Consider the following 18,399-nt stretch of genomic DNA (forward strand, 5'->3'; position numbering starts at 1 on the left):
ATAAAGATACTGAACAGAAATTTAGCTACATATCTGAAGAATTCATCCCAATACCACAAGGAAATAATATGTGAACTGTTTTTTAAATCTGGAATTAAATCCAAAATCACTGAAATAAAAAACAGGCATTAGGATTCCACTTACTAATTTAGTTGTCTTAGTGTAAACTTATTAAATGCAGTTGTGTAACAACTGATTAGATTGTGAATATGAAGAGTCTGGCACTGCTTTTTCTGGCATGAATAGATGGTTATTTATATGTTCTAGAAGAAACTGATATCTTCAAGCAGTTAAATAATGCTAATTCATTCCATTCATGGCCCCAAACTACAGATTTAGCCTGCTATATCACTGCCTATGTTTCCTTGTATGTCTCAGGCCAATAGTAACTAAAAGGTATCTCTATATGATATAGCACATAGGATGCTAATTAGTCAAGGAAACATTTTAAGACCTTGTCAACACTTTGAAGTAAATGTAGTGAAGGTAATTAAACCTGTTGTCAAGCCAGTTTAAAGGCTTAATTCAGTTTCTGACCACATCTTTTGAATCTGAGTTACACATTTAAAAAAATTTGCTGTGGCCAAGAGTTTTGCATTTGTGACTTATGGAGAGATGAGGATCATTCTCTCTAAACCATACTCATCCTATGTACTCAGTGCTGAAAGTAAAAATACTGGAAAAAAAATGAAGTTTCAATCCGATGTGGACACATTAGCTGTACTTTGTGAATTACCTTGGCTGCTCATTCACCTTCTAATGGAATTCCAGCGCTGCACTTGAGAAACAAGTTTTCAGGCCTCCTGTAAATTTTGTAAACCCAAATTTACCTGCATCTATCTTAGATACAGACAGGTTAGTAAGAATATCAAGAAGGCTTTTATGCAGATGACAATTTGAATATGTCGTATGTTACCAGAATATGTCTAGCAGTGAGTTACAAACAACTCTATGCCAGTAACCCATGAATTACTTGAGGTTTCCTTGTGAAGCCTGAAAACTAGTAATTTAATAAGAACTAAGAGAGCAAGAGCATCATCTCTCTCAATTATCTTTATCAGTATAACCTGTGACTACCCTAGTATGTGGTATACGGTATTGAAAACAAGGTGTCCTCTGCCACAGTATTTATCCTTAAAGTACAGAATGTGCTTATATTATTTTACATATTTCTTAACAGTTTTTTATAATGTGCTACTGCAAATGCAGTGTCAAATGTAGAAATTCTAAACACAATAGATGTCAGTACAACTTTGGCAGTGAGTTATCTGCTTTGAATTAGTCTCTTAACTTGAAACATTGTGTCTAATGGTTTACATGTTTGCTACAGCTGACCATCGGCATGCTTCTGCTGTATGGGTTTCTTGGCTGTCTGGAAATAAAACTGCAAAGTAAACTTATGTCTTCTACTACTATGCCATCTGTGTTTTCTCAGAGTTGCACATATGGAAAATATGTAACATTTTCCTATCCCCCACTGTTTACATCAGGCTTCCACACTAGTTAGTTTACTTTCACCCTGTCTTCCCTGGTGAGTGAAGAGAGAGACTGGTAATTGCAACTGTTTGACCTGCTTTATGTGACTGACGAGTTTTAGAGCTGAGACTAGTGTGGTAACACTATCTGTCCTTTCCTAGTTTCATAGATTCATGGAATGGTAGGGGTTCAAATGGACCTTTAGAGATCATCTAGTTGAACTCCCCTGCCAAGGCAGGTCCACCTAGATTGGGTCGCACAGGAATGTGCAAAGACCTCCAAGGGAGGAGACTCCACAACCTCCCTGGGCAGCCTGTGCCAGGGCTCCCTCACCCTCACAGGAAAATAGTTTTTCCTTATGCTTAAATGGAACTTTTTGTTTCCCATTACCACTTGTCTTGTCACTAGATACAAGAGAAAAACAGATACAAGAGAAAACCTCCTGACAGCCACCATTTAGATATTTGTAAATATTAATGAGATCATCCCTTAGTCTGCTGTTTTCTAGATGTCGTGGTTTAGGCCCATCAGGGAACAAAGGCCACGATTAGCCTCGAGTACTGAAGAGGCCGAGAATTGCTCAAGGGCAGGGAGAGCTTAATTGCTGCTTAAGGTTCAGGACAAAACAGACCAGACTATTCGGTTTGGGGAAGAAAACAGAAAAATAATTGAATGCAACATCAACTAAAACATACCCCCAAAAACCCAAAACATAACCAAAATGAAACAACCCAGAGTAATACATCAAGGAAGAGTCCAACCAGCCTTTTTAAGAACACCTTCTTGCCACACCTCCCCTCTTCCCGGGCTCAGAGCCCTGATCTCGGGGTTTTTACCCTGTCCCCCCCTGAACGGTTGGGGGGGCAGGCAGTGGGGGTTTCAGTTAGTCTGTTCCCGATAGCTTCTGCTGTTTGTCCCTCCTCAGGATGGGTGAACTCCACACCAGTCCTCCCTGCAAGTCCGTGGGGTAACTCACACACACGGCAGCCCTGCACGGGCTGCTCCGACGCGCACTTATTCCAAAGGCTGCAGCTCCTCTCTGCCTCTCGTGTGGGACTGCTCTGTGGCACACAGGCTCTCCAGCACGGCCTGGGCCATGGCCGTCTCCCCACACAGTCCCTCGCCCATCCAGGCTCACTCACATGGAGCTGCTGGTAACTCTTGTTCCTGCCATGGGTGTCCATAGGTTGCAGGGGCACAGCTTGCATTCTCGCCACGGATTGCAGAGGGGTCTCTGGTCTATTGCTTCTCCTTCCTTCCTCCTTCTCTGGCTGAAGGGTCCGCATGGTCGCCTCCATCTTGTATCACTCTTACACCTCCTGCCAGCACTTCAAATTCCCATCCCCTAAATAGTGATGGCAGAGGCGCCAGATTGGCCCAGCCGGGCCGGAGGTGGGTGTGAACCCAGGAGCCGGAGGAGAGTCTGCAAACTCTTTACCGGGTCTTCACTGCAACCCGCTCCCCCTGTTACTAAGCCAAAAGCTGCTCCTTGCTAAACACTAGAGTATACAACCCCAGTTCTCACAGCCTTTCCTCATAAGAAAGATGCTGCAGTCCCCTGATCATCCTGGTGGCCCTGTGCTGGGCTCACTCCAGAGGTTCATTTCCTTGGAAAGCTTCAACCATCAGCAATGTTTATTACTTTAATACAATATCTTGCAAATGAAAAGTTATATCTTTAAAGTTCTGAATTAAATAGATGTGGGTTGTTCTAACCATAATTTAAATATATTACTATAGGAAAGCAGGGAAAGGCAAATCTGCAGTTAAGTAATTTAATGGATTTTTAAATATTTTCTTAAATAGTTTCTTAAAAATTCTATGGAATGATAGTTACATGTAATGATTTATGAATACATCCCAGAATTCTTGCCTGAATTCTCCAGAGAGGCAAAAATACAACGCATGGTAATTTTCTTGATTTTTTTGAATATGTAGATTTTAATTGACTACATAATTTCTAATGGTTTAGACAGTTGCACCCTTGTGGGTCCAGCTGGATCAATTTAAGAAATCATTTGAAACTGTTTCTGAACAGTTCTGAACAACAGAACATAATGATCACTGTCATAGCTGAGAGGTTATTAAGGAATTAGGTGACTATTTCTGTGCTGTTTCAGTGCAAAATTAACCGAGGCTTGCTATAAAGACATCTAAATGTAGTCTGTCAAGTTCTAGGATGTTTACATCAATGAACAGAGAAACTCAGCTAGAAGACAATATGAACTGTTCTACATGATTCATAGTCTCATAGACTAGGAAGAAAACATAAAAAACTCAAAATTTCAGTAAAAATCCTTCTATTTTTTAAAATTTTTTTTCTCTTGTTTTTGAGGTCAATTTACTGCATTTTAAGAACTAGATAGCTTGTGGGGTAGCCCGTGAGACAACACTGCAGATGCAAGTGCAGGCAGATAACACTATATGATATGTTGTTTTAAAAAATATATAAACAATACTATGATACACCAAACATAAACAATTATCAGCAAACTCAATACCCTAACAAAATCAAAACTATCTCAGCAAGACTCAGGGGATGCTAAGATGGGAGGGACTGAAAAATTTTGTCACATATCTTACACTATAAAACATCTGTCATCACCTTATATAAAGCTAATTTATAATTGTTATTTGCTTTTGGACTTCTAAAAATGTTTAAGGTGACAGAAATGGTTTCTCTTGCTGAACAACTATCTGGGAAACTGCGCATTTTCTGTGAGATTGAAAGTGGTCACAGGTATCAGCCTTCAGGCTTGGTTAATAAAGCTAATTTTTTCTTTCAGCAGTTTTACTAACATCAGCAGTGTTAAATTAATGTAAAAGATCTACCAACTTTCTCTAATTCTTAAAGTCTAAAGAGAATTGTACCCAAAATCAATTCCAAAGATATATGGATTATGATGACTGCTGGATTTTCTTTTTTTCCTCTTCAATTATCTTGGCTCTTCTTCTGCTCTATCATCATTGTATGTAAGCAGAAACTCTGTACAAACTTGGATGTCCTTCAGCAGTAGAGAAGAAAGATCAGACCTAATGGTAGGACTCTTGCTGAAAGCTTCCGTATGTCCTTTAAAGACTCTACTTTTTTTTTCACTAATGAATTACCTTTTCACAGAGCTGAGCCTTTACTGAGATAGAATCACTTCTGTTTACAAAACAATGAAAGATAGATTTATAGAATGTGTTTTCATTTTGGTAAGGAGAAACTGAGGCAGGGGTTTTGCTCTGTTCTTAAAGTTAGTGAGAGAGACCCTTGGTGAAGTCCATTCTCAGTCCATATCACCCATCAGCACTATTGTTTTGAAAGGGTAGTTTTGACATATGTGCATAAAAGAATAACTGTTAAAGGTTAGGGTTCTATCTGGATTACAGTGTGCAGTCCTTGTTGAGATGAAGAAATACAGAGATGTATAAACTGATTATTTTGTTTTAAAAATATGAGGTGGAAGGATTTTTTTATTTTTATGAAAGTATTTCAATATTTTGTACAAGCATTCTAATAGGACAATCTAAGGAACATTTTTGGAGAGTTAGAGCACAGCAGTACATTTCTCATTTATTATATTTATCATTCAACTCAAAAAAATTATTTTGACGAAGGAAGGACATTTTGCATAAAATAAAAACAAATGGATGATGTATACTTTTACTCTATTGACTACACCTCAATGGGATGGCACAAGACTACTTAAAAAAAAATATTTAAAAGTCTATCAAAACCGAGGCCTCTGTAACTCAAGGAAAAATCTTGAGGCTTGACTATGTAAATAAAATCTCTAAAGGTCCAGGAAGTAAAGACAAACTCCTACTTAAAGCTCAGTGTTTGCATGGAAGAAATGGTGTGGTGGCATCATTGTATGCTCTGGTGTGTTTTGTATCGGAAGAGTGAGTTAGAGCAATACTTCAGGCTTGCTTTCTCCTGAATGTCTCTTCTCCATTGCACTCCTCTGAAATTGCAGTGTGTGTGATGGTCTGTCTCTGAACTTCTTTCATGTGTAGTATTAACCAATTCAAATAAAGACTCAGCCTGAACATGCATTCTGCATCTGTAATCACACCCTCCCTCTATGCTGCAGGACACTTTATATTCAATGAGGCGGTGAGACATCAAGTATCTTGTTTGTATTCACAAGGATTTGGTTATGTGCTTGTGTTCTGTTTCTCTAATAGAATCTACAGTTTGTCAACTCCTGTTCCTGTCTATAGTTACTATGCCATCATTGTTTTCTAAATCTATACTTTTTTGTATTTCCAAGTACATAACACTATGGTAGTTACGTTTGCATTTATCTTATGAAAAACTGTCACGATATCAACTGTATGAAGAAGCAACATGTATGTGAGCCATTGCTTTTCTACACCAGCACCCCAGTATAGCAATATTTTAGAGTAATGTGGCTGTATCATATCTATAAAGCAAGTGCTTTACCACTTTTCCAGTGGAAAGGCACAAATAAAACAGTTCAGGAAGGAAGCTGTTATTTGTTTGTATAATATAAAACATATTACTTGCTAAGAAATGTGCATTATCTTGCAGGTAGGTAACAGTTCCTTGTTTTTTGCTTATGATAGTAGACAGGTTGCCACAATGAATTCAAGAAACTTTATTTGAAATGCGGTATCAAGTGGAGTTTTTCATATCAAATCTGGATTCCAAAATATTTCAGAGTCCTTAAAAAATACAATACCATTTCTTTATCTTCCAGACTTTAGAATATTTAAATGAGGAAAATCGGATCCATGAGTGCTTTAGAATAAAATTATTTTTCATAGTTGTTCATTTCTGTTAAATCTATTATGGGACCTAGTTTTTCCAAAGACACTTGGAATACTACTGGATGTAAATGTCAGATAGTGGAATTAAACAGTTTGTTAAATCTCACCTTTATTGGATTAATTGCTTGCTGGATTTACATCCAGTTGGAGTAAAAGGAATTATAAAAGCATTTAATTTTAGATAAGACTACTAATAAATATTTGAAAATAGGTATTTATTGTTGAAAGAGCATAATAGCTTAAGCACAGTGATGATTAATTTGTGCAGCTCTCTGATTGGAGCTTGCTTGCATCTGACTAGCTCATAGCAGAAGCAGACACTGCGGGACTTTTCTGCCCTTAGCTCTGTAGTATGTGAGTTCCATAGTGAAAAAAGTCTTATCTGTTTTCCAATGCTGTAGGTGGCAAAACTGTTTGGTAAATTTGATTTTAAATTACTTTCATTTTCTAAAGAAAACAACCCTGCTAATCTAAACCTAGTGACTGTCCTAAGGCAATTGCTGTTAGCTTGTGTAACTAGTGACACTTTGCATATTGGGTCCAGACATAAATTGCTTTTCAAATTCTATTTGTGTTTTTCATTGAAAGTCTTACCTTGTTTAACTGGCTCTGTGATTAGCATTAGTATGTTTGTATATATTATTATTATACAGTATTAGAAAAATATATTGAAAGGGATATGTTGTTAATAATGTAAATCAATCAATACTAGAGATTCCTCAATCAAGAATATGTATCCATCAGCATGTAAAGTTCATCATTTGTTGTTATGAGGTTTTACGAGGGTTTATACATCTCTCTGTAAAATGTTAGTGCATTTTCTATTTTAGCCTTGAAATTATTCCTATGTGCCAAAGGCATCAGATTACACAATTTTCTTAAGACTATATCTGTGGTTCTGTGTAAGAGGGTTGGTTTTGTTAAGGGAGACTTGGTTATATTGCTTTGTTGCCTTTCAGAGAAACATTTAAGTCATCAAAGCCAATGACTATCATTTTATACACAGATACTGTTTTCTGCCTTAATTTAACTTTGGAACACTAATTTTTTAGTAGCTCCATATATTTATTTGTGAAAGATTTCTGGTTTTACATTGTAAATTAGGGATGACCTCAATAATGTTGACAAATATGTAAAGGGTGAGTGTCAGGAGGATGGAGCCAGGCTCTTCTCAGTGATGTCCAATTATAGGACAAGGGGCAATAGGTATAAGCTGGAACATAAGAAGTTCCAAAGAAATACAAAGAAGAATTTCTTCACTGTGAGGGTGATGGAGCACTGGAACAGGCTGCCGAGATGAGTTGTTGAGTCACCTTTTCTGGAGACATTCAGAACCCACCTGGATGAGTTCCTGTGTGACCTACTCTGTGGTCCTGCTCTGGCAGGAGGTTGCACTAGATGATCTTTCAAGGTCCATTCCAACCCTGAAGATTCTGTGATTATAATATTCCTGTTCTTTCCAAGCTCTGTTTTGGTTCCTAGTAGTGGTTTTGGTTGTGCTTTTGAAGGATAGTAGGGTGTTGATTTTACTACTTAGTGACAAATGTATGCCAGTCAAATGCAAGGAAGCCATGTCAACAGTCTGATTTTCACTTCAAATCTTAACCAAGGAAGTGTGTTTAAATTTTGGGGTTTTTACATCTCTATAGTGAATGAAACTCACTCTCTTAAATTGTGATCTCTTAACCAGTATATGCAAACTCCAGTTAGCTTCACTTGAGGCTGAAGAATATCTCAGACTATAACAAGCTCTCCCAGGACCACTTATACCACAAATACTGTAGTCATATTTCCTCATTAGTTCCTCTCAGTTGTCACAAATATGATTTTCCAATGCTTTTAGAAATCGACCAAAAACATAAAAGCTGTATATGTACATAGAAAAGACAATTATTTTCCATAACTCATAGATCTTTTGTGTCTTTTCTTGCAGTTAGAAGCTTTCACAGTTTAATTCATTAATGTTAAGCTTTCATTTTTACTCAAAGAATGTAGAGATCAGTTGTCTAAGAGAAGACCATTACAAGGTTTTGAATTACTTATTTGATAGTAACTTGGTTTTTATTGTATTTAAACTCTTACATTTGTATTACATCATGGAAAACCAGAAACATTGACTTTTTTAATTCGTCTCATACTTGGGAATGGCCAAGATCATGTGTCCAAATTTGAAATTATCAATAGACATGTCTATATTTCAGTTACAGAGTTTTGTTACTTTTGAAAAAGAGACTTATTTGCAGAGAAGCTTTTTATCAGTACATCTTTGAACACTTAAGTAATGTTTCTGATCAGGTATACAGTCCGAATGGGAAGAACAGTGTGTGGAACTACATGTTAGCAGAAAAATTTCCATAGTTTCTGTAAACCCAGATTGAGAATATTTTCCTGATGTTCATTGCTGGAGTTCTAGCAACATTATAGTTATATCCTTTTCTTCTGGAGATTTGTTTAGTTTTTCAGGCAGGAAGACATTTTCAGAAATAATGAGAGCAAGAATCAGTCTTAGGTTTGTTAAGTCTCTGAGCATAATGAACATAATGGATGCTGGAATGTCAATGTGTTCAACATCACAGTGCACACCACAAACATTTGTGTTTTTTAAACTGTTTTACATTAGCAGTGGATAGAAATTCTTGGTTTCCAAAATATTGTTTGATCTACTTGTTTATGTGAAGTCTATGTCCTTTTCTTGCTCCTGATTGCACTGTACATTTTGTAGTGTGTGATATTAATTTCTTACTTGTAAAATCAAATCCAATATAACTGAATTGCCTATCTTATCTATCAGAGAAATATTGAGTAGATGTACAGAAAGCTTGGTGTAAGAATTTGTTAGATTATGTTTTCAGGTTTAATGAATTAACAGTTTTCTCCTAAAATCAGATTTTCGTGTTCTGTTTTTGTATTTGCATGTCTTAATGGATCTAAATAATTATCTTTTACTAAGTAAGACGTGAAGAGATTTTAGCTTTGTCTGGCTCTTATACAGACTTGTATATTATGAAAACTCTAATTATAGCCTTATTTCTTTATTCCTTGGCTAATGAACCCTTATCTCACTTTTTAGTGTGAAAATTACTTTTCATCCTGGAAGAATATGTTTTAATACATTTTAAGGATAAATGTGAAAGAAACACCTCTGTACTTTTCACTACTTCATATGGATGTTACGTGTCTTCTCATAACCCAGTAACCTTGGGTTAGGAGATTTTAGATCTGTCTGCCTTGGCAGAGAGCTGCTGTTACCATGTCCAAGAGGCATCATGTTAGCTCCCTGACAGACAGGGATTAGCCCCAGAGTGTTTTGGGTCTCAATTACCCATTTTCTTCGGTTACTTACTACTTCTTTAAATGACTCCTTTACTTCTTTTACTTACTAATATTATGCTTATGTGTTTAAGGTTAGGCTTCTTCTGTTGTTTAATTTGGCAACACTGTAAATATAAAGACTTCCAAAAATAAACATAGAAATAATCTGATATTATTTTGATGGATTATTACAACAGAATTAACACAACTTGATTCTTTCTTCCTAGAAAAGGTGAATTTGAGGTTTTTTTTCCTCTTAAACTTTTTCTTTGCTGTCATGTTTAACAATGATTAAAAGGTAAAATTAATAAATACACAAATACTCTTTTTTTCTTTATGTTGTAAAGAAATCTGCTCTTACTAACAGTTCTGAATTATGTCACCGTCTACACAGTAGAGGATAATAAGGTCATATAAAGAGCTTCTCTCCAAGTTGATTTACATAGCAATGATCTATAGAAAGGGTAATAGAAACCAAAACTACAGTTAGAACGACTTATGCAAATTATAGCAGGCAGACAAAAAACATAAATTAATTATTTCAGCTAATTTTTTCTTGAAACTAGCTGTGATTTTAATATTTTTTATATTTTCAAAACCAATAAGAAATAAGGCATTCAAAACTACATTTTTTGTCTTCTTTTTTTTTTAATGGAAATAGCTAAAGACTGTGAAGGTTCTCTTTTCCCATTAGGTACAAGTGAACTGTACTTCATTTAGACTCCAAGATATCAGTATGAACAGAACTGGAGTCTCTCAAGCCATTTGAAAAAACTTAAACCCTTAGAATTGGCACTATCCAGAAGGATTCAATTTTTTGCGTTTTCCTTGGAATCAAGTGACTGACTGCATGTAAAAGTTATTCTCAGACACTGTGTTTCTAGCAGTCCTTATTTGTTAGACAAGCTTCTAAAAATATATGGTCACAAGAGAGGGGGAGGACAGAAATCACAATTTCTGTTCTTCACAGTTGAGCTGATACTGTGTGAAGCTGCAGAATGACTTCCTGATATTTAAATATGCAAGGATTCTGAATGATGCGTATACAGATATGTCTATGTGGAGATAAATTTTACCCTGATTTGTGGAAAATATGTATAACTAAATTTGTAGAGGAAACTAAGTATGAAATTTGATGAAAACTTGGCAGTCTTATGGTGATATTGTTAGGCATTAATTGCTATACTCTATTTTTTATCAATTAGTTGTCAGTCTCTAAGTAAAAATTACCAGAAATAAAATGACTTGTAGAATCATTAGATAAAATTTTCAAAATATTTTTTTAAGTTCAGAATTAGTATCCAAAGTAAGAAGTGTTTCAGAATCTACTAAACTCTGCTGAATATGTGCAATAAAAATCGTGAGGATCGTGAGGATGTAGGTATATTTTCCAAAAGTTATGACAAATTCAGTAATACCTATTTTTTAAAAAATAGGCAAGTAATTTAATTTCATGTACTATAGGAAGATTTATTTATGAGGCAAAGTAGATGATTGGCAATAGATGAGAAAATTAAAGGGGAATGTATTAGATCAGAAGAAATTCTTACATTTTATCCTATAAAATACAGTTTCAAAATGTCTTTATGTAGAGAATAAAACAATAGTCAAGTTAGCTGATCGAGTGAATGGTGGTGCATTTTAGATTAATGGGAACAAAAATACATTTTACGAACTATCTTTTTGAGTGATATATTGTAAATAACACGGTTGTAAGCATAACATTAATACACACAATTTTAGTTTTCATATTAATTTTCTTGCTTACAAGAAATCAGACAAGGCGATTGTAGTGGTTAAGCCTGGGCTAGGTTTTTGGTAACAGGGAGGCTACAGGGGTAGTTTCTTTAAGCAAAGAGCTGTCTGTAGCTGATACGGCTAATAGTAGTCAATTTTAAGATGGACTCACAGCTGACCAAGGCCTGGCAAACTAGTGATTGAGGTAATGCCTCTGTGAATAATGTATTTGAGAAAGGGAAGAAGTTGCTGTGCAGTGACAAGGAGTGAGAATGTGAAAACTTCCCCACGGATGCCAAGGTCAGTGGAGAAGGAGGGAGAGTAGGTGCTTAGGCCTTGAAAAAAAGACTGCCCTGTGTCCTGTGGTGAGGACTATGGTTAAACAGCTGTGCCCCTGCAGTCCATGGAGGCCACCAGGGGGCAGAGATCCATTTGCAACTCATGGAAGACCTCACATCAGAGCAGGCAGATGCTAAAATGAGGCTGTGACTCTGTGGGAAGCTCATCCTGGAGCAAGTTCCTGGATGGACCTGGGAGTCTGTGGGGAGAGAAAAGCCCACATCAGAGAGCACTTTTGCTGTCAGGACTTCTGATCCTGTAAGGGACTCACTCTGGAGCAGTTGGTTCCTGAAGGACTATTTTCCCTGTGGGTGATCCACATTGGGGCAGTGTGTGAGGAGCTGCCCCTGTGGGAAGGACTCATGTCAGAGCAGTTCTTGAAGAACTGTGGCCCTTGGGAAGGACCCATGTGGAGAAGTTCGTGAGGGACTGTCTCCTGTGGGAGGGACCCTACCCTGTAGCAGTGGGAAGTGTGAGGAGGCCTTCTCCTAAGAAGAAGCAGCACCATAGTCCATCTGTAATGAACTGATCATAACCTCCATCACCTGTGCTGCTGGGGAGGGAAGGAAGGAGAGTCCTGGGAGGAGTGCAGGGAGGTGTTTTAAGAGTTGGTTTTACTTCTCATCTCCCTGTTCTGATGGTTACTTAATAAATAAAACCCCTTTCTCCCCAAGTTGAGTTGGTTTTGCCTGTGACTCTAATTGCTGAACAATCTCCCTGTCCTTATCTTGGCTCACAAACCTCTCACTATATTTCTCTTTCGTCTGTCCAACTTAGTGATATAACGACTTGATGGGCACTTGACACCCTGCCAGACAAAACTGTTTCATTGAGAATTCATCATAGTTGTCGCAAGGCAAACAAATGAACTCTCTTTTCATCTATACAAGCTTCTCTAGCAACATATTGGAACACCAATGGCATATAGCATTTCATAACCTGATGAATGCTGACTCCTGCAATAATCATAATATAAACATAAATATAAAAATAAATTTTCTTGTCTCCTGTCCTCATTACAGTGCACTTGTAGTTCTTCCCTAGAAGAAAAATCTCAAAGCCTAAATCTTTTAATAGAAACTTTCTAAAGTTACACAGTAATAAAGAAAACAAAATTCACATTTATATTCTTTTCCAGGGGACTCCTCTATATATATTTCAGGCAACTCACATATTCAGAGACGTGGGACTATTGATATAAAATGTAAAATAGCAGTTTTCTCCTGTGTATATATGTTACCATATACATTTTCAGTGAATTGCATGGAACAATTTACAAAATGAAGAAATTCAGAAGCAGTGCATTGGACTTGTGGATTGTGCTCTTGCTATTTAAAAATAATCTATTGTCTTTTAACTATGATTTCTCTGTATGTGTCTTCCAGATGTGTGGAGGTGATTGCCAAAGAAGGCCAGAACCTGAAAGAGCTGTATTTAGTATCCTGTAAGATCACTGACTATGGTATGTAATATACCTACATCTTTGGTTTTGTGAAGATTGACCTCTACTAGCTTTGCACGAGAAGTCTTATATTGAAAAATTATAGATAAAAATTTTCAAAACCTTTATCCATAAGGATAGGAAGTGTAAAAAAAAATGTTTGACATGCTTAAAAATATTTGGGATGAGAAGTAGGAAAGTCAGTTTATGTATGTGCTGCAGCACGTGACTTGCACAGTTGGCAGTTACAGGTCAGACAGGGTAAAGTGCCCTTTGAATTGTCCTGGAAACCAGGAGAGCATTTTAGAGACAATCCAAAAAATACGTGTGCATTTCTAGGTACTGTAAAAGGATAAGTAAGTAACCATAAGATTGCAATGATCTCTTTAAAATGCTATTATGGTAAAATAGAGAGGAACACCTCAGGAATTAAGCTTTCTGTCTGATAGGTTACATAGAGAGAAATAATTTGTATTTGGAATATGAAAAGTTTTTAGCACTTGAGTGTGTTTGCAGAGGCTGCTTTCTCAGAAATGAGAATTTTGATCTCAAATAAGACATGTAGTTCTGCGATACGGTCCAATTCTCAAGCATCTATCTCCTACTTATGTGACAATTTCAGTAGTATCTAGAAAACTGTATCTTTGCTTTGTTATTTTGTTTCTTATTCACTCTTACTTTAATTTTTACTTCCACCGCTTTTATAGATCATTACTATGCCAAAATCAGGAATTATTTTTCTAGTAGTCACAAACTCAATCTTTTATCTTCCTTTTCATATTATGCACTTCACTGGGGTTTGCATGGGTGCGTTCAAGGGTATGTTGGTCTCGCAGTTCAGGTCACCTCATGTCCACACTATTTGAACATAAGCTCACAGTATAGCTTTAGCACTTGGGGGAGCTTTAAGGCATAGCAGAGGAGACGGAAAATAGACCTATAGCACCATTTTCTCTGGTCTGCAGTTGTTTGAACTTCCACAGGCAGAACAGAATTTACCAAAGTTGAAAACATAATTTGCGAGTTTGTGAAATGAGGACTGTCATGTCTGCTGGAAGTTCAGGGAGGGAAATTCTCTGTAGAACACAACGTAACAATGAAGTGCTTCTTGTCACTGCTGTAGGGTCAGAGGTGTAGGACCTCAGCTGGAAGTGACACTATCTTTTTGTGTATTATGGATCTTATAGCTGTACTTCTGTCCCTTCTGATTATAACAACCCATGTAGAAAGAATTGTCATGGGAATAATGGAATACACATCTTGAGGATCAATAATTTCTCAAACTGATTTCACCCTTCATTGCCTGCAGTTATTGAGAGAATTTCTCCCAAAAGTAAAGAAACACAAACTGAGAAACCGAAGCAAAGAAACTGACGAGAGAGAAGGTCTTGCTTATGAAAGAAAGGGAAATGGATAAAGGAAGTTTTTACAGGTAGATGGAATTTGAGAAGTGTGTTTTCCAGAATAAATGACTGGAGAATATCACAGAATCATAGAGTCATAGAATGCTTACGGGTTGAAAGGGACCATTAGAGATCATCTAGTCCAATCCTCCTCCAAAGTAGGTCCATCTAGATGAAGTCACACAGGAACGTGTCCAGGCAGGTCTTGAAAGCCTCCAGAGGAGACTCCACAACCTTTCTGGGCAGCCTGTGCCAGTGCTCCATCACCCTCATAGTAAAATAGCTTTTCCTTATGTTTAAATGGAACTTTTTATGTTCAGCTTCTTTCCATTACCCTTTGACCTATCACCAGATATCATAGGAAAAAGGGATGCCCCAACCTCCTAACATCAACCATTTATATACTTGTAAATATTAATGAGATTCTCCCTCAGTCTCCTCTAGACTAAACTATTCCAGTTCCCGCTGCCGTTCCTTATAAGGAGGATGTTCCCTGATCATCTTAGTGGCTCTGCACTGGACTCTCTCCAGAAGCTCCCTGTCCCTCTTGCGCTGAGGAGCTCAGAACTGGACATAGGACTCCAGAGGAGGCCTCACCAGGACAGAGGAGAGGGGGAGCAGAACCTTCCTCAACCTGCTGGCCACACTCTTCTTGATGCATCCCAGGATGCCATTGGCCTTCTTGGCACATTCCCTGTACATGTTCAGTTTATTATCAATCAGGAGTCCCAGGTCTCTCTCTGCAGAGCTGCTCTCCAGCAGGTCAATCCCCATCCTGTACTGGTGCATGGGGTTGTTCCTCCCCAGGTGCAGGACTCTGCACTTGTCCTTGTTGAACCTCATGAGGTTCCTCTCCAACTCTCAAGCCAGTTTCGATCCCGCTGAATGGCAGCACAGCCTTCTGAGGAGTCATCCAGTCCTCCCAGTTTGGTGTCATCAGTGAACTTGCTGAGGGCAATTTCTCTGTCCCTTCATCCAGGTCGTTGATGAAGATGTTGAACAAGACTGGCCCCAGAACCCATCCCTGTGGAACTCCACTGGCCACAGGCCTCCAACTCAGTCCTGTGCCATTGATCACCACCCTCTGGGCTCTGTCATTCAGTCAACTCTTAATTCACCTCACTGTCCACTCATCCAAGCCACACTGCCTGAGCTTTCTGAAGAGGATGTTACAGGAGACAGTGTCTAAAGCCTTGCTGAAGTCAATGTAGAGGACATCCTTTGCTCTCCCCTCATCTAGCCACCCAGTTATGTCCTCATAGAAAGCTATTAGGTTGGTCAAGTAGGATTACGCCTTGGTGAATCCACGTTGTCCCCTGATGGTTATCTTATCCTTCATATGTTGAGTAACAACATTCAGGATGAGTTGTTCCATCACCTTTCCAGGGATGGAGATGAGACTGACCGGCCTGTAGTTTCCTGGGTCGTCCTTCCTGCCCTTTTTGAAGACTGGAGTGACTCCAGTCCTCAGGCACCTTGCCTATCCTCCATGATTGTTCAAAAATGATGGAGAGAGGCTTAACAATCGCATCAACCAACTCCCTCAGCACTCTAGGATGCATCTGATCAGGTCCCATTGAGTTATGAGTGTTAAGCTTGTCCAGCAAGCCTTTAACCTCTTCCTCGTCTACCAAGGACAAGTTCTCTGTTGTCCAGACCATCCTACTATCATTGCTGGGCTGGGCTTCATGAGGGCTGGCCTTGGCTGTAAAGACCGAAGGAAGGAAAGCGTTCAATGGTTCAGCCTTCTCTGTGTCCTTCAGGGCACCCTCTGTGTTCAGCAGTGGGCCCACATTCCCCCTAATCTTCCTTTTGCTACTGATGCACCTGTCTTATTTTCCTTTACTTTCCTGGCCAGGTTTAATTCTATAGTAACTCTATAGGAATGCCAGGAATATATGTAGAATTTGAGTGGTTAGCATGGCAACCATAGTCATCCAGCCTGAACTTCAACTGACTTTTGTGGACTGAGGCTCACCTGTCACTAATATATTGGATTCTGCTGTCAGTCTACATTATTGCATTGGGTCACGGTATTTTGAGAACATTTTCAGTTGATAGTGTTCATACTAGGTTTTTATTTTTCACTTAAAAATTTGACTATGCTCACATGGATCAGCAAGACGTGCAACAAAACAACTGTGATAGTAGCTGATTTTTTAAATATTTGTAAAACTAATTAATCATTGTTATAGTCTTCATCATATCTCAGCATGCCAACCTGACAAACGTATTAATCTCTTTTTGATATCTAAACTGAAAATGCAAAATAAACTATAGCAAAAGTGGAATTCATAAGCATAGTTTATGCTTTGTAAGGAATGAAAAACTTTCCTTTAGATTAAAAATGCGATAGCAAGGGAATATTAATTAGGTTAACAAGAGTTTAACAAGCTTTGCTTTTTTGTTTCTTCCTTTTTTAATTATTTCCATGTAGTTCTGTGTAACTTTCCCATGTTTGTTTGTGCTGCTGCTAAGTTTAAAAAGTTAGCTTCTTACAGTGCTTTGAGCTCAGTTTGCTATTGAACTTCCTTTATAAAATAAGCTGCCTGTTTTCTCCAAAGGGAAAAGAGCAGCCATTCTTTTCCTCTGAGGCTTTTCAGACCCTCATATCCTCTGCTGCTCTGTGACAAGTAGAGGAAATCAGCTGAGAATCACGTGCCTGACTTGTGGGATCATTCAGGTGATCTCCCATGCTTTTGCAAAGAATTACAGAAGTGGGTCTGGCTCAGAGCTGGGGAGAGTTGCGAGCAACTTCTTACAGGAGCCATCTTTACAGCCCCTTCCCTCTTACCAGAAAAGGCTGTCATGTCAAACCATGACACAGTTCTTTGGACCAAAAAATAAGTAAGTACTATCTGAAACTCTGTGGGGCCGTGAATGGGTGTTTGATAATTCGTAGGTTGAAACACATCATAGTCCTTGCTTTAGAAATTAAAATCTTGACACCAACTTTAAATTGTAACTGTATGGATTTTCACTGGGTTTTTAAAACATACCTAGAGCTGGTAACTAGTTTTGTTGCAGCTTGATTCAGTACAGATGCAAGCATGGAATACAGATGCAGAATTTTAAAAGCCTTGTTTAGAACCCTTCAACAATAATTTTTTATGCTAGGGCAGTTAGCAGAGTTTTGACCTCTTTGACAAGGTCATAATTGTTTAGTAATTCAACTTGAAAAAAAAAAGTAAAATTGCTAATTTCCAAAAAACTTTATAGTCATTTGAGACATTAATTAAGTGAAAATATTAATTGCAGTAAATAAAATAATTACAGCAAAAACTATTAATATTGCCCTGAAATTAGTGAAATGAGTATTTATGTATGAGGCGATTTCAAAGAGGGATTGAAGTATGTGTACGTACTAAGAATTGCTACCCTGAGGGGGAAAAAAAAAATCATCATTCTATTTCATGTTACATTAAAAAGTGGTTATTTTTTTTATACAGGAATATAATTTGTTCAGTTCTGAAAAATTTGTAGAATTATATCCTTATTTATGATTTTCTAACATAATTGTCTAAAAATCCACTTTTAATAAATGATGATTGCTACAGTGTAACATGCTGGCATACTGAAAATAAGTTGAAAAGTTTCTTAACATCCAGCATATTGTTAAATGCTTACCTTCACTGGCATAAGAGACTGAATTAGTATAGTCTTTGAGATAAACACTTGTTTGCCCAAAAACACGTAGTGAAGTTGAGGCTGAAATTAATTCTTCATATCATTTTGTGCTTTTGTTAAACAATCATGAATTAAGCACAGATTGTAAGTGTTATCTTTGAATTTCCTGCCTTTTGCTGATTTGTGTCACGACCTTAACTTTACTTAAATATAAGGAGTTTTGTGGTTATGGTTTTACTAAGAACTAGTAAGAAAGCTAGGCTTTCTCAGCTGTGGGACGACTGT

The 18,399-nt window shown here is 37.6% G+C and overlaps 1 protein-coding gene across 1 annotated transcript in view; it reads left to right on the top strand.

Annotated features, from left to right (window-relative positions):
- FBXL17 (F-box and leucine rich repeat protein 17) overlaps positions 1–18,399 on the top strand; it is a 270,206-nt gene that overhangs the window by 164,027 nt on the left and 87,780 nt on the right. The window contains exon 7 of the mRNA XM_062017981.1: positions 13,029–13,105. Within this exon, the coding sequence (XP_061873965.1) occupies positions 13,029–13,105 (77 nt within the window). The remainder of the gene's footprint in view (positions 1–13,028; positions 13,106–18,399) is intronic.

Source organism: Colius striatus, chromosome Z (assembly GCF_028858725.1).
Source record: "Colius striatus isolate bColStr4 chromosome Z, bColStr4.1.hap1, whole genome shotgun sequence".
NCBI classification, from domain to species: Eukaryota; Metazoa; Chordata; class Aves; order Coliiformes; family Coliidae; genus Colius; species Colius striatus.